The 13,387-nt window shown below is 50.5% G+C and overlaps 3 protein-coding genes and 1 non-coding gene across 5 annotated transcripts; 2 read left to right on the top strand and 2 right to left on the bottom strand.

Moving 5' to 3' along the window:
- The first annotated feature begins 213 nt into the window (after positions 1-213).
- TRNAA-UGC lies at positions 214-286 on the top strand. Its single transcript has one exon. It is a non-coding gene; the product is annotated as a tRNA-Ala (tRNA).
- A 537-nt stretch (positions 287-823) lies between these two features.
- Positions 824-1,681, bottom strand: LOC112885919 (VQ motif-containing protein 29-like). Its single transcript, XM_025951620.1, has one exon. The coding sequence runs from the start codon at positions 1,623-1,625 to the stop codon at positions 1,251-1,253; it is 375 nt and encodes a 124-aa protein (XP_025807405.1). The 5' UTR covers positions 1,626-1,681; the 3' UTR covers positions 824-1,250.
- A 4,260-nt stretch (positions 1,682-5,941) lies between these two features.
- On the top strand, positions 5,942-8,552 carry LOC112883848. Of its 2 annotated transcripts, none has more exons than XM_025949093.1 (3): positions 5,942-6,323; positions 6,723-7,322; positions 7,661-8,552. In XM_025949093.1, the coding sequence occupies exons 2-3, from the start codon at positions 6,732-6,734 to the stop codon at positions 8,312-8,314; spliced, it is 1,245 nt and encodes a 414-aa protein (XP_025804878.1). In that variant the 5' UTR covers positions 5,942-6,323; positions 6,723-6,731; the 3' UTR covers positions 8,315-8,552. The 2 variants fall into 2 exon arrangements, with proteins under 2 accessions (XP_025804878.1, XP_025804879.1); XM_025949094.1 differs by lacking the exon at positions 5,942-6,323 and adding an exon at positions 6,346-6,608.
- A 2,483-nt stretch (positions 8,553-11,035) lies between these two features.
- On the bottom strand, positions 11,036-12,403 carry LOC112886954 (elongation of fatty acids protein 3-like). The gene has a single exon (XM_025953002.1). The coding sequence runs from the start codon at positions 12,258-12,260 to the stop codon at positions 11,373-11,375; it is 888 nt and encodes a 295-aa protein (XP_025808787.1). The 5' UTR covers positions 12,261-12,403; the 3' UTR covers positions 11,036-11,372.
- Between the last annotated feature and the right edge of the window lie 984 nt (positions 12,404-13,387).

Below are 13,387 nucleotides of genomic sequence, written 5' to 3' on the forward strand. Positions count from 1 at the left end.
TCCTTGTAATTCTTAAAAGAAAAAAAAAAGATAGGAACCCTCAAACTATCAGAGACAGATCTTTTTATGTTTAATAATAGGAAAATGTGATGCTTTTGTATGAAATGGGTGTCGATTGCGCCTCTCTTATTTCTGGGAAGTGCTTACATGAAGTACCAGTAAAAGCACCGAACCTTGTGTGATAAATATGATTAAATGTAGAGGATCGAAGCCGGGGATGTAGCTCAAATGGTAGAGCGCTCGCTTTGCATGCGAGAGGCACGGGGTTCGATCCCCCGCATCTCCATCTGCAATTTCTTTTTTTTATTGTCTTTTCTTTCTTTCTTTCTTTCTTTCTTTCTTTTCTTTTTCCTCATCTCAATTCCCAGCTCAAATGACTCCAATGCATTATTCAGCAGCTGGTGCTGTAGCTGGATCGAAGTGGCTAACTAGGTAGGGAAGACCTTTCTTCCACTGAACGTCTGAATGCAGGCAGAGCTTCGAAAGAACGCGTGGTCAGCAACTTTGACCGTGCACGCGCACGTCGGGTCGGGTCAGATCATCACTCGGTCGGTCGGTCCACACGGACGGACACACACGTTTGAAATTTTGAATGACCACCGGGCCGGATCACGCACGTCAGTCAGCTTCAGCTACCATTCCATTCCTCCATCTCTCTCAATCAGAGGCCGTCAGCCGCCAGGAGAAGAGATAGATCGTCCCTGATGAAATCAGCTAGCTCTACCTCTACTACAGCGCTCTCTCCACTCCCAATGGCCGCAACCTGTCACCACTCACTACTACCTATGTTGACATGCTCATTCAATCGCAAGCAACCCACACATAAAACATTGATCAGTCGATGATCCTCGTTGCTTGCAAGAAAATTAAAAAGACTCTGTTTTTCAGCATGCAGCTGGACCGCAGCACCTTCAACATACTTCCTCACACTTGTTACAGTGCTACTACGAGACTACTGTCTATGAACACCGGTACTTACTGGCAGTAGTAATTAACAGATCGAGAATAACTAATAAAACTAGTATACGACTATTGACATTATTATTCAACATCATTCATCTACTTATGTGTCTGCCTGCCTGTCTAATGCGTGGTGACTCCTGCTGTTGATTGTTGTTGTATGCTCGATTCCCTTCCTTGTTTGAGAAACAAACTAACCAAGATACTACCAAGAAAAAAGGAGAAAGCTTTGATTTGATTTGCTGCATCCTTCCCTTCCCTTGATGCGTGCGTCTCGGCCTGCTGGGTGACTACATGAGGCCGCCGGCGTTGGCGCCGTCCACCCCGGCCAGCGGGAACGAGAACCACGGCGAGCCGTAAAGCTGCTGCTGCTGCTGCTGCTCCCCTGAGGAGCGAACGGCCACCGGCTGCACCGCCGACGCCAGCTGATGATGTTGCGGCCGCGCCACGCCGCCCCTGCCCGTGGCCGCGGGCGGCGCGCCGGTGAGCCTCTGGACGAGGTCCCGGAACTCCCGGGGCTCGACGCGGTACACCTTGGGCGGCGGGGGCGGGGCCGCTGCGGCGGCGGCTCCCCCGCGCCAGGGCTTGGCGGGCGGCTTCTGCACGGCCCTCAGCGCCGCCTCGTGGGCCGCCGCCGGGCGCCGCAGCTCCGCCTGCAGGTCCATCGAATTCGGAGGTGGCGGCGAGGGCGGGGAACAGAGAGCAGGGGGGGGGGGGGGAGGGGGGGCAGCAGAGGACGCGAAGGGCGGCTAAGCAAGCGAGCTGAGCAAAAGCAGCAGCGGTGAGGATGATGAGGTTGGTCGGGTGGAGATGGATATATACGGGTGCGTGTACCTGCGGTGCGCGTGGATGTGGACGGATGGATCGTGGGAGAAGAGGGAGGAGAGAGGTGGTGGCGGGCGAGGCGACGACCACGTGGTCGGAGCCGGGGATGGAGTGGGCCGGCGGTCAATGCTGGGAGGCGCCGGGCCCGCTCTGATGAACTAACCAGCAGCAGCAGCCGCCGCAAGCAGGTGATGAGTCATGAGGTCCTTGGATGCATCACCACCTGGACGGCTGGACCTGGCCCTAGGTGTTACCGACCACCTAGGAGGTTACATTAGAAGATATAGGCTCTCAATCCATCCTCTTCGATGTGATGTTCTTGCTTGCTACTTGGTTTCTTTTCTTTGATAAAGTTTTCATGCAAGCTAAGTGGCACCTTATCATACCCCAACATGCTGAAATCAACTGCTGAATAACTTACTTGTAATTTTTGGATTTTCATTTCAGCAAATTGATCTCTCTAGAAACAGGCAAAGAAGATTCCCTAAGAACAAGATAACAAAGGGACTTGGATTGCTGAGCACGCCACAGCAGGCCAAAGAATGGCCTTAAGCAGTTAACCCCTTCAATTCGCCAAAAAAGAATGACCTTAAGCCGCCGTTTCAGTTGCACCTCACCATCAGCCAGTCAAACAGAGGCGACTATTACATTCCACGGATCGGAGAACTTGCTGGTTAGTTGCTTGTCTCACGAAACACGGTGTTTAATCTCCCTTTCAAGACATCGACAGGTACCAATAGAATTCCAGAGCCCGGAAAGAAAAAGAAAAAACAAAAAGAACAAGAAGATGGAAAGGAAGGAGCAGTAGGTCGAACAATCTGCGGTGCGCTCAAACAATTCCTTCATTTCTTTGATAATAAAAGAGAGAAAGAAAATGATGCCCTTCCTATGATTTTGTCGTTTGAAGTCGAAATTTGCAGGCATCGCTGGGCAAAGCAAAGCTACCAGCAGATGTGATCGAAATGCTCTGGACAATGCAAAAATAATAAAATAAACAATGGGTATCGACTTGCACTGGTAGGTGCCTGCCTGCCTGCCTGCTATTTCGGACCACCAACATGTTGCACGTGTTCGATGGCTACTACTACCTCTCGCAACCAAATTAAAAATAAACATTTTCCACGAATGCCAATGTATGATGGTCCCTAGCCACGAGTTCAATGCTTGCTTGTGCGACAGTAGCGTGTTTGCGCGTCAACAGTGACCTCCTAATCCCTTTCAAAAACCCAGTAACCTCCTAATAGAAAAAACAAACAGTAACCTCCTAATGTGCGTTAGCTCACCTACGTGGGAGCGAATATGAATATTTTAGAATTTAACAGTATTATGCTTTCAGTGGTAGATGACGTTCTTATCGACCTGTGGTCACCTGATCAATCTCAAAGATTTGCTGGCTCAGCCTTCGAAGATGCCATAGGGGTAGAATTTGCGTACGTGCTTTCATAGAGGTGAGCTACGAGTGTTTAAGTTGTACTGTGTAATCGTGAAAATAAAATAAAATAAAAGTAGACTTGCAAACGCACCCCTGCATGCTGTAATTATATTATATTTCTATTGGTGTCACCACTCGCATTATTCCTGCTAGCTAGCACCGTATATGTGATCCTTGCAACCTTGCTCGCCTTATTAGGAAGCAAACCAACGGTGTGCTATACTAGTGCGTTTGGTCATATTTTGAAGTCGATCGAGTGGCATGCCAAGCTAGTGCCTAGTGGGGAGATGAAAAGAAGATGCTCCTAGATGGATCGATTTTTGAGCCGGTCAAAGTCAACAAGTTTAATACTAACACGGTAACACTAGTACGCAGTTGGACGTGCAACGCGAAGCGACGAGGTCACGAGGCAGAGAGGAGAATGAGGACAGCTAGCTAGCAAGAGTGTTGTGGTGCGTGTGGATTCCAGAGACCAGACTCGCCCATCCGAGACGTCACTCGACACTCAAGAGACCCCAGCACACACGGGCAAGTTGCCTGCGCTTGCATTGCATTGGGATCGGGACCGTCCCTTGGTCCATCTTGCAGGGCAGTCAAAGAAAGAAGCTGATCTGTTCTTCGCTCAATGCCGTCAGCAGCTGCTGGCTATTGGGGGTTGAGCAGCCCTCCTACCTGTTGGCTATTGGCCCAGTCCGTCCGTGAGATGGCTGACGATGGGTGGCAGGGACGGGGGACGCACGGCACTTCATCCATCCATCCGTCGCTCCTGCAACGAAATTCCATTCTTTTTCCTTGTATGTCACGACGATATCGGCCAAACATATACAAGTACATTCATTCTCGTACACATCGTCATAGGCCCTGTTCGGTTCCAGCCCTCTAAATTTTAGACCCATCACATCAAAGAGAATCTTGCTATTTAAAAGTATTAAATAAAATCTGTTTATAAAACTTTTTACACAGCTGGGTGCTAATTCGCGAGACAAATTTAATGAGCCTAATTAATCTATAATTTGCAACAGTGATGCTACAGTAATCATCCGCTAATCATGGACTAATATACCTCATTAGATTCGTCTCGCGAATTAGCACTGGGGTTCTGCAATTAGTTTTATAATTAGACTTTATTTAATACTTATAAATGATAAGATTCTCTTTGATGTGACCCCTCTAAACTTTAGACCCCCGGATCCGAACACACCCATAGTCCGCTAGTATACGAACGAATTTATTGTAGCTAGCTAGGTAGCTCCAAGTTGAAGCTGCAGCTTCCTTCAAAATTCTCTGCACGTACGACGACGACGCCGAGCAGGACACCATCCAGGACAGGACAGCAGCCAACAAGACCGAGCTGAGCTGAGCAGCATCGGAGCCTCCGCTGAATCTTCGTTATCGCTCAGTAAATCAACCAAATTAATATATATATATATATACATATATATGAAAAATCACACGCACTTGTAGCTACTCCTACGTGTATATCTTATAATGTAGGACGTATCTGATTAAAAAAAAAGCATATACGTGAACCATGTGATCATACTGGATGCACAGTTTCGAAAAATGATTTACCGAGGGATAACGAAGAGTTACTGAGGGTATGTGACCATAAATACGTGGGGATGGACTGTGATCGAGATGAAAATGACAGTGCACAGTTTCGGAAGCATTCCAACATATTATATGATGCCAAGTTAAAACAGGCAGCTCCAGCCTTATCTGACCCGTAATCGTCACCTTATTAGTCCTCGTCTCGCTCTCCAGAAATCTCCAGGACGCGGACGTGGTTTCAGTTCACGGGCTCGGGCTCCTTGAACCCCAGACAACTGATAACCCCAAAGGGAAAGAAAGCACTGCCTTTCTTTTAGTTTCCCCATGGCTCCCTTTAGATTCCCTTAATTGCACAAATCAATTTTTTAAATATTTCTGTGGCAACTATGTAATTCCATGAGATACTGGTAGGAACGAGAAACAAACAAAGTACATGGATTGTCGTTGTCCATTTGTCTATAAATTGTGGACTTAATTCATTTATAACGCAGAATAAAAGTTATCCTAAACATCCCGTGACCGGCCAGTTTCGAGTTATTCTAAAATAGATGTGGCTCTAGGACTTCTTTTTCTGTAAAGAAGTTAGGCCAGCCCAATAGATAGAGATATATAGTTCTAGCTGTAAGACAATACATGTCATCTAAGATCTACTACTTAAGCTAATTTTTCCTCATTGGCTATCACTAGCTAAGGGCTTTTGATCAATGGTTTGCATGCATGTGTACGAAAGATGGCTATTAATAGCAAGGCTAGCGGAGAAATAAAAGATATCTGTGTTGTGTTTTCCACGTGATAAGAGATAACTGATTTGCTCGCATTGGTTGGAGAAGGCCTTAGTTCTACAAATTGCTCATTGAAGTTCATGGTCTTCTTCTGTCGTGTGAAATGAGCAGAAAGAATAGTCATGAACGTATAGAGAGCTGGCTTGGTTGTATTCCAATTTTTATCTAGTCAAAATCATGGCAAGTCAATATCCTAATAACTTGCCAAAATCAGGGCATACCAAAAAAGCTTAGGTATTCACTTGGTTTAGTGTCAAAATATGCCACTCAATACTTTCCCTTTTGTAAGGTTGAAGAAGTTTCTAGTAACTTGCCTTGGCTTTTGCAACAAATATTGATGTGCTAATTTTTTGGAAATGAATCAACCGATAGTCTATTTTAATAGGCATGCCTTGATTTTAGCAGGGTAAAAATTGGAAGCCAACCAAGCAAAGCAGGCTTGAAAATTCAAGGGTGCATCTGTAAAAAGTCCACGAAAAGAAACATCTAACAAGAATACAAGGATCGTCCATCCCCCGCTGGAGAACCTGCCAGACCCAAAGTCCCAACCAAACGGCCAATATCTGTAATTCTTGGGTGGCGACGCCGGATTTTGCAGTGCCCGTAAGAGGTGGGGATCCTTGCCAGCGCACACCGGAGCCGCCTGCCCACCTCCCGCGGTGTCGTGTCCGATTCTCTTTGTCCCCGCCTCATCGCCGATGAGCTGAGCTGAGCCCCGCCGCCGCGCTGGAGTTGGAATTGGAGGTGGAGTTCCTCCTTGAAGCATATCCAAGGTCCATCCCTTCCGACTCTGCACCTCAAACTGCTAGATACGCACCTTTTTCTGGTGACTTCATCTTCTCCGACCGGGTAAAGCTCAAAAAGCTGCGGGCGTGCGGGCGTCATCTTTATCCGTTTCTTGCCGCGTCGCCAAGGAATCCTCCTGCTCCGGCACACCCAAACTATTGCCGCTCAATTGCTAGCAGTAGCTCCTACTGCCGATTTTTTTTTCCATCCCGAGATCAATTGTTACTAGGAGCAGTTCTCACCAGAAACCGCGGTTCCATTGATTCGATTCAGTTCAGTAACCCCTGCTCTGTTATTACGAACGATCGATCGAAGTTTTCGCCTTTGGATTCGACGACTGAATTTTCGTCTGAAAAAAATCTCTCCTTTGTTGTCCCCGTCTTCAGCTGATCGGCATGCAGGGAGGAGCTGCGGCTGCGGACACCAATGGCAAGGATGGCGCCATCAACCCCACTCCCACCCGGCCGCCGCCGCCGCCGCCGGGCAGAGCGGCGCTGCCGCTGAAGCTCCTCCGCCCGCTCCTCCTCCTGGCGGTGCTCGCCACGGGCTTCCTCGCCGTCGTCGTCCTGCTCCTCGGCGGCTCCACCTACTCCGTGCTCCCGCGGCTCTCCGTCCCGGACGCCCTGTCGTCCGCGCCGTCGTCGCGGCAGCGGGCCCATTCCCAGGCGTGCGCGGGCGACGGCGCGAACTCGCCGCTGGAGCGGTGGGCGCGACCGCCGGCGGGCGCGTGGCACAACATGACCGACGAGGAGCTCCTGTGGGCGGCGTCGTGGCAGCCGAGGATCGGGCGGTACCCGTACCGGCGGGTGCCCAAGGTGGCGTTCATGTTCCTCACGCGCGGTCCTCTGCCGCTCGCGCCGCTCTGGGAGAAGTTCTTCGCAGGCGCCGACAGGGCGCTCTACTCCGTCTACGTGCACGCCACGCCCGGGTACCGCCCCGACTTCCCGCCGGCGTCCGCCTTCTACCGCCGGCAGGTGCCCAGCCAGGTACCGCCTCCTATCGCAAGTTTCAGTTTTGCTTTGACGATCCGGCCAAGCGCGTCCGCCGTCCGATCGACGGCACGGCAGGCAATTGATGATACCTGAAAATGACACCCCGTTTAAAGGTCTAGTCTTTCCAATCCAATCAGGATGCCGGTCAATTTGATGCAGCTGCATAAAAGAATAAAAGATGCCGTCGCCACCAAGGATAGGAAGCTTCACTTTTGCCATGCATGATCACGAACTCCTTGCTTGTCACTTTCACTTTCTAGTGCTATAATCACCATCATTCATCAGGAAAATCCGAATTGCAGAAGCAAAATTATTCTGAAAATTCCTTGCAGGTTGCTGCATGGGGCCAGACGAGCATGTGCGACGCGGAGCGGCGTCTGCTGGCGAACGCGCTGCTTGACCCCGGCAACGAGCGCTTCGTGCTCGTCTCCGAGTCGTGCGTGCCACTCTACGGCTTCCCCGTCGTGTACCACTACCTCACCCGCTCCCGCCAGAGCTTCGTCGGCGCCTTCGACGACCCTGGCCCGCACGGCCGCGGCCGGTACCGCGCCGGCCTGGCCCCCGAGGTGCGGCCCGACCAGTGGCGCAAGGGCGCGCAGTGGTTCGAGCTCGACCGCGCCCTCGCCGTGGACGTGGTCGCTGACGAGCGCTACTACCCCAAGTTCCGGGAGCACTGCCGCCCGCCGTGCTACGTGGACGAGCACTACCTGCCGACGGTGCTCTCCGTGGAGGCGCCGGGGCGGATCGCGAACCGCAGCGTGACGTGGGTGGACTGGTCCCGCGGCGGCGCGCACCCGGCCACGTTCGGGGAGGCCGACGTCGGCGAGGCGTTCCTGAAGCGGCTGACGACGCCGGGGAAGGAGCAGGGGACGTGCACCTACAACGGCCAGCCGGCGGATGTGTGCTTCCTGTTCGCCAGGAAGTTCGCGCCCAGCACGCTGAAGCCGCTGCTCACCCTCGCGCCAAAGATGCTCGGATACGGCTAAGTTTCGCTCACCATCACCAACCTAGCTACCTCAGCTGATGGATGATCACGTCATTTGTTGCTTGTTAGTACAACTTACACATCACTATTCACTCACTAATGGTGGTATACATGTATACATACTCTGCTCAATGATCATCGATGTATAGATACAAGAGCTTCATCACTTACACGCACATGAACATTAACTTTTTTTTCCAGCTCATCAATGAGATTAAAGGAGTACTAACGTTTTACCAGACTGCAGGCTGCTGATGAAGGGAAAAGATGAAGAATAAGTGCACTTAATTTCATAAACTCAATTTAAAACTGAAAATCAATGTCGTAGACTTTGGCTGTGAAAATATATTCAGATTCTGATGTGATATCTATGTGCATATTTTAATTGAAATTTAAATCTCTACGGTTCACCATCATGTCAAACAAAAGGACTCCATCATGTCAAGAAGCTGCACGCCTCGAGCTAACTACTATGTGTACAACAACATTTGCCATCCTGGGCCTGAGGGAGCGCTAAGATTCCAACGGTGACGGGCCCCCAATTAAGAACGCATGCTATCTTAATGGGCAGGACCTGTTTGGGCCCAATGCGTGCCCCAAGCGGAGCCCAGCGCCATTCCTTATTTTGCTGACGTAGGTCGATGCAGGGGATCTCCCTGGCCAATGGCGGATTGACATGTGTTGGTCCACCTGGCCGACATGGAAGGAACCAGGGGAAAGCAGCCACCGTCATCACAAGCTCACACCTGACCAATTCCTTCCTGGTTAAGAAAGGGGCAGCACTGCCCGCTCTGTTTTTGTTTTTATTAGGTTTCTTCTAATTTAAATTTGAACAACTTTGATCAAAGTTATAGGAAAAATAATAACATTTGATGGTGCAAGATTGTAAATAATAACATCGAGGGAGGGCCGTTGCGTCGGCCTGGGAGTAGGGAGGGAGTAGTCTGTAATGATCCGGAAGATGGTAACGGTCAGTTACTCTTTTGCAGCCTGCAGGTAGTTTCTTAGAAAAGTTTAATTTTACTGCCGAGGACTAATAATGCGGTTGGCTCTGTCGTCAGTGTAGAAAAAAAAAAGGCTCCGTTTTGCCGTTTCCGTTGGGTCGGTCCTTGGTCAGCGTTCAACGGTGTCCCTTTCATCAGCGTAAATGAGGTGCTCACAGTCAGAGGAAAAGTTGTTCTCCCAGGAGGAGAGCAGGACACGTCGATGCGCCGCGGGTGATGAGGGCGTGCAGGATGCGGCCAGGCAGTGAGCGAGATGTCCACGCAGCCATGCTTCTCGCTCGCCGGATTGAAGCTCCTGCTCCCTCCATTATCAATGCCTTGCAGCCCAGAAGTGCTCAGAGACCGTCAGACGGCGATCAGTCCGAGCGAGTGACAGATGCAGGAAATGGAAATGTTGTTCTGATCTGCTGCGCGCTGAGCTTCACCTTCACGTCACAACTTCACATGCATGTTGCTCTGATGCGCAGTGCTTGCCCCATGCCTGCACAACCAGCAGTGACCTACCTCCACTTCAGCTCCACCGTCCTCTCTCGATTCTGGCGGTTGCAGGAGGGTCCACGACATAGGACAACGGAGCAGTAAAGGACAGTGAATCTGAATTAGCCATGGTGTTAGCGATCCGGGACACGTATGTAATGTACAATGTACTACGTAGTATTGCTCTGTAACTGTAATACTACTGTACATTGCGAGCTGGGGAAGAGTAGGTCTGTAACCGAGGCATGTGAATGTGATGAGTAGCTTGTGCTTGTGAAAAAGTTACGCAGGATACGGACGGAGAGTTAGCCAGATACCAAGGCAGGCACAGATTCCTTGGTTCAGATCACTGTGGCGTGCCTACCTGTTCTGGGATTTTGTTTCTTCCATGCTTGAGAACAGGGCCATCTTGTTTGTTTATTCTCATCATATGTTCCCGCACCTTTATTTTGCTTCACAAGAAGAAAGTGTGTGGCCATGATCATACATGCAGGCACCATGCGCCATGGGCCTGTTTAGTTCACAGCGAAAAACGTAAAAAAAACCGTAAACGTAAAGATGCTAAAGGAATCTTGCTAATTTGAAGTATTAAATGAAGTCTATTTACAAAACTTTTTGCATGGATGGGCTGTAAATCGCGAGACGAATCTAATGAGCCTACTTAATCCATGTTTTGCAACAGTGATGCTATAGTAACCATCCGCTAATTATTACTTAATCATGGATTAATTAGCATCATTAGATTCGTCTCACGATTTACAACCCATCCATACAAAAAGTTTTATAAATAAACTTCATTTAGTACTTCAAATTGGTAAGATTCCTTTGCGTAAATTTTTTTAACTCTGGCGCCGAACTAAACAGACCTCATGAGCATCATTGCATCAAGTACACAAAAGGACACCCAACTATAAGATGGCTTCGCTCATGTCATGTATGGTCCTCCACTCCAAGTTTTTTCTTTTTGCCAGATGCACATCAGGTTTTCAGTTGCAGAATGATGCTCATCATCAGCAATCTAGGAGTACAGCATCCTAATCAATTTGTGTTTGTCAGTTCATGTCCAGCACCCTTGTTCGATAGTAATATTAGTTCCATTTTGGCGACCAGAAGAAAAGAAATTTTTATCAGTACCATTTCAGCTTCAGCTGCAGATGCTACGCGACGCAACCTACCCACCCATAAAGTTCACTTTTTTTTTATCAATCATCAGACTGCGCAACTCAGAGACGAATCATGAACGGAATGACACAGGGGCGGTTTGGTTTGCCAAAAAAATGTAATTCTTTCCTCTTCCATTCCCTTCTTACTGAGAAATCCCATGAACACGAGGGAGACACGGACTAGTAAGAAAAAAAAGAAAAAGAAAGAGAAAACTAAGCAGGGGTTCGATTGCTTCGATGATCTCCCTCTTTTGGTTTGCAAAGCTGCAATCAAAAGAGGATCGATTGCTCATCCCCTGTGTTATCTTGTCGTTGGTGGTGTTTATCCCCTCCGATCGCCCTTCCTTCCGTCGCCCGGCCTATTTACAAAAGAGTATATTACAGGATTTGTTGCATCACCTGACCTCGCACCGGATTAGAGCTCCTTGTTGCCGTCGTGGCGCGCGCGTGCGGCGGTGGCGCCGCCGTCGTCGTCGCAGACCCCGCGCTTGCCGTAGCAATGCAGGAACACCCAGAGCAGGGCGGCATTGAGCAGCGTGTTGAAGACCCACGCGCCGATGCCGCTGCACCCGCCGCCGACGGCGCCGAAGTGCATCCACACCACGCCCACGTGGCACGCCAGGTTGCACCCGAGCAGCGCGAGCTGGCAGGCGAGCGCGACGGGGGCGCCCCGGGCGGCGCGCGCGGCGGGGAGGCCGGCGCCCACCCAGAACCGGAACCCGAACGCGACGGCGTGCGCCAGCGTCGACGCCAGGATGGCCAGCACCTGGAACGACTGCGAGAACTCCAGCCACAGGAACGCCATGGCCACGGAGGCGGCGTGCGCGAACACCCGCGCCGAGGCGCCCCGCCGGCGCTGGAGCACCGCGAACACGCCCCGCGCCGCGTGGAGGTACCGGGAGAGGTAGTAGGCGTAGGACCAGAAGAAGACGCGGCCCGAGGAGCGGGTCCCCGGCGGGAAGCACAGGAGCCACCGGAACGGCGTGGTCCGGCTCCGGCCGCGCCACGACCACCGCGTGTCCCGTATCTCCGCGACGGCGGAGAGCAGGGTGCCGGCGAAGATGGCCGCCGACACGGCCGCCATGAGGAGCGCGTGCGCGGCCGGCACGGGGCCGAGCGGGAGCGGCTTCCGGCGGCGCAGGGCGGCCCCGAGGAAGGCGTCGAGGGCGAGGCAGAGCGCGACGTAGGAGGCGAGGAAGCCGAGGAGGAACGCCCAGGTGGAGAACCACAGGTGGGTGGGGCTCCACCGGAAGCCGACGATGGCCGGGTGCTCGGCGAGCCAGTACGTGGCGGCGGCGGCCATGGGCGGCGGATCGCACCCCTTCCCGGCCGAAGAGGTGGTGGCGGTGGTGGTTGTGCGTGTTCGGTGTGGAGGATGGAAAGGGATTTGGGGAAGAGACGGCTGGATATATATAGCCGGCCGCCATTGCCGGAGGTTGGTTGGTTTCTTCGTTCAGCTTCAGCCTCCCTGTGTCGGTCAAGCCTCATTTTTTATTTAGAAAGCTGGTATTTTTATTCTGTTTCTATCTTCAGTTTTTGACTTTTATTTCTTCTCTTTATTATGATTGGAGTCTCTAGAACTACTTCTTCTCCATTTTAGAGTAGACCAACAAGGGATTGATGAAGTTCTAGAGGAGGCCAATTATGAAATGTGCTAAAAAGTCATCTATTATTAGGATCGTGTTAGGGCCACAAACGCAAAGAGAAGACGGTTTGCATGCTGTGCCGGCTTGGTTGGAGCATCCTTCATACATTTCTGCGTCTCCGGCTCCGGGGTCATGAGAAGTTTGTGTTTCGCCATCCAAAGTTGTCTGTCGAAATGGGACACTCAATCTTGTTTCTTCTCGAGACAAAAAAAAGAAGGAACGCTCCTAATTGGCAATTGAATGCCTTTGGTTACCTGTAACTGAGGGAGTATTTTACAGATTGCGGTCGTTGAATGGAATTTTCTTTGGACCATAGAACTAACAGGTCCGGCCTCGGGCAGCATCAGTATTATGCAAATAAAGAAAGCAATAGATGTCTATGCAGGTTTCAATTTTTTTTTCTTTTCAAAAAAGGTTGAGAAGGATCTAAGTTGCAACAAAGGTAGCAATAGAAATGCCACTGTTTTTTTCCTGAACAATGACATGAGCCCTGCCGTGCACTAATTATAGAGAAGAGTTGAATTTAAATGAAAAAAAAACAAGGCCACCGAATTCTCAGTCGGCGTCAACAGACCACCATTGAATTGAATCTTGAGAGACAGAAAAAACAAGAAGCCCCAAAGGCTGCTGTTACTTAGCACTAATTGTTTAAGGAATCCAATCCAATGCTTAGCCGGTGAGGTGAGAGTGAGAGGATGTGGTCGGCGGTCGGCACCGTTGCCTGCATCATACCACTACTATTTTTTGGATACCTAATCTCCTGTCCTCGGTTTAACAAACTGCC

This window comes from Panicum hallii, chromosome 3, assembly GCF_002211085.1.
Source record: "Panicum hallii strain FIL2 chromosome 3, PHallii_v3.1, whole genome shotgun sequence".
In the NCBI taxonomy this organism is placed as follows: Eukaryota; Viridiplantae; Streptophyta; class Magnoliopsida; order Poales; family Poaceae; genus Panicum; species Panicum hallii.

What these genes read in the sequence shown, in the direction of transcription:
- LOC112885919 (XM_025951620.1), bottom strand. Translation starts at nt 1,625, where the DNA reads ATGGACCTGCAGGCGGAGCTGCGGCGCCCGGCGGCGGCCCACGAGGCG.
- LOC112886954 (XM_025953002.1), bottom strand. Translation starts at nt 12,260, where the DNA reads ATGGCCGCCGCCGCCACGTACTGGCTCGCCGAGCACCCGGCCATCGTC.
- LOC112883848 (XM_025949093.1), top strand. Translation starts at nt 6,732, where the DNA reads ATGCAGGGAGGAGCTGCGGCTGCGGACACCAATGGCAAGGATGGCGCC. An exon ending in GCCGGCAGGTGCCCAGCCAG is followed by an intron (nt 7,323 to 7,660) that starts GTACCGCCTCCT and finishes AATTCCTTGCAG; the next exon opens with GTTGCTGCATGGGGCCAGAC.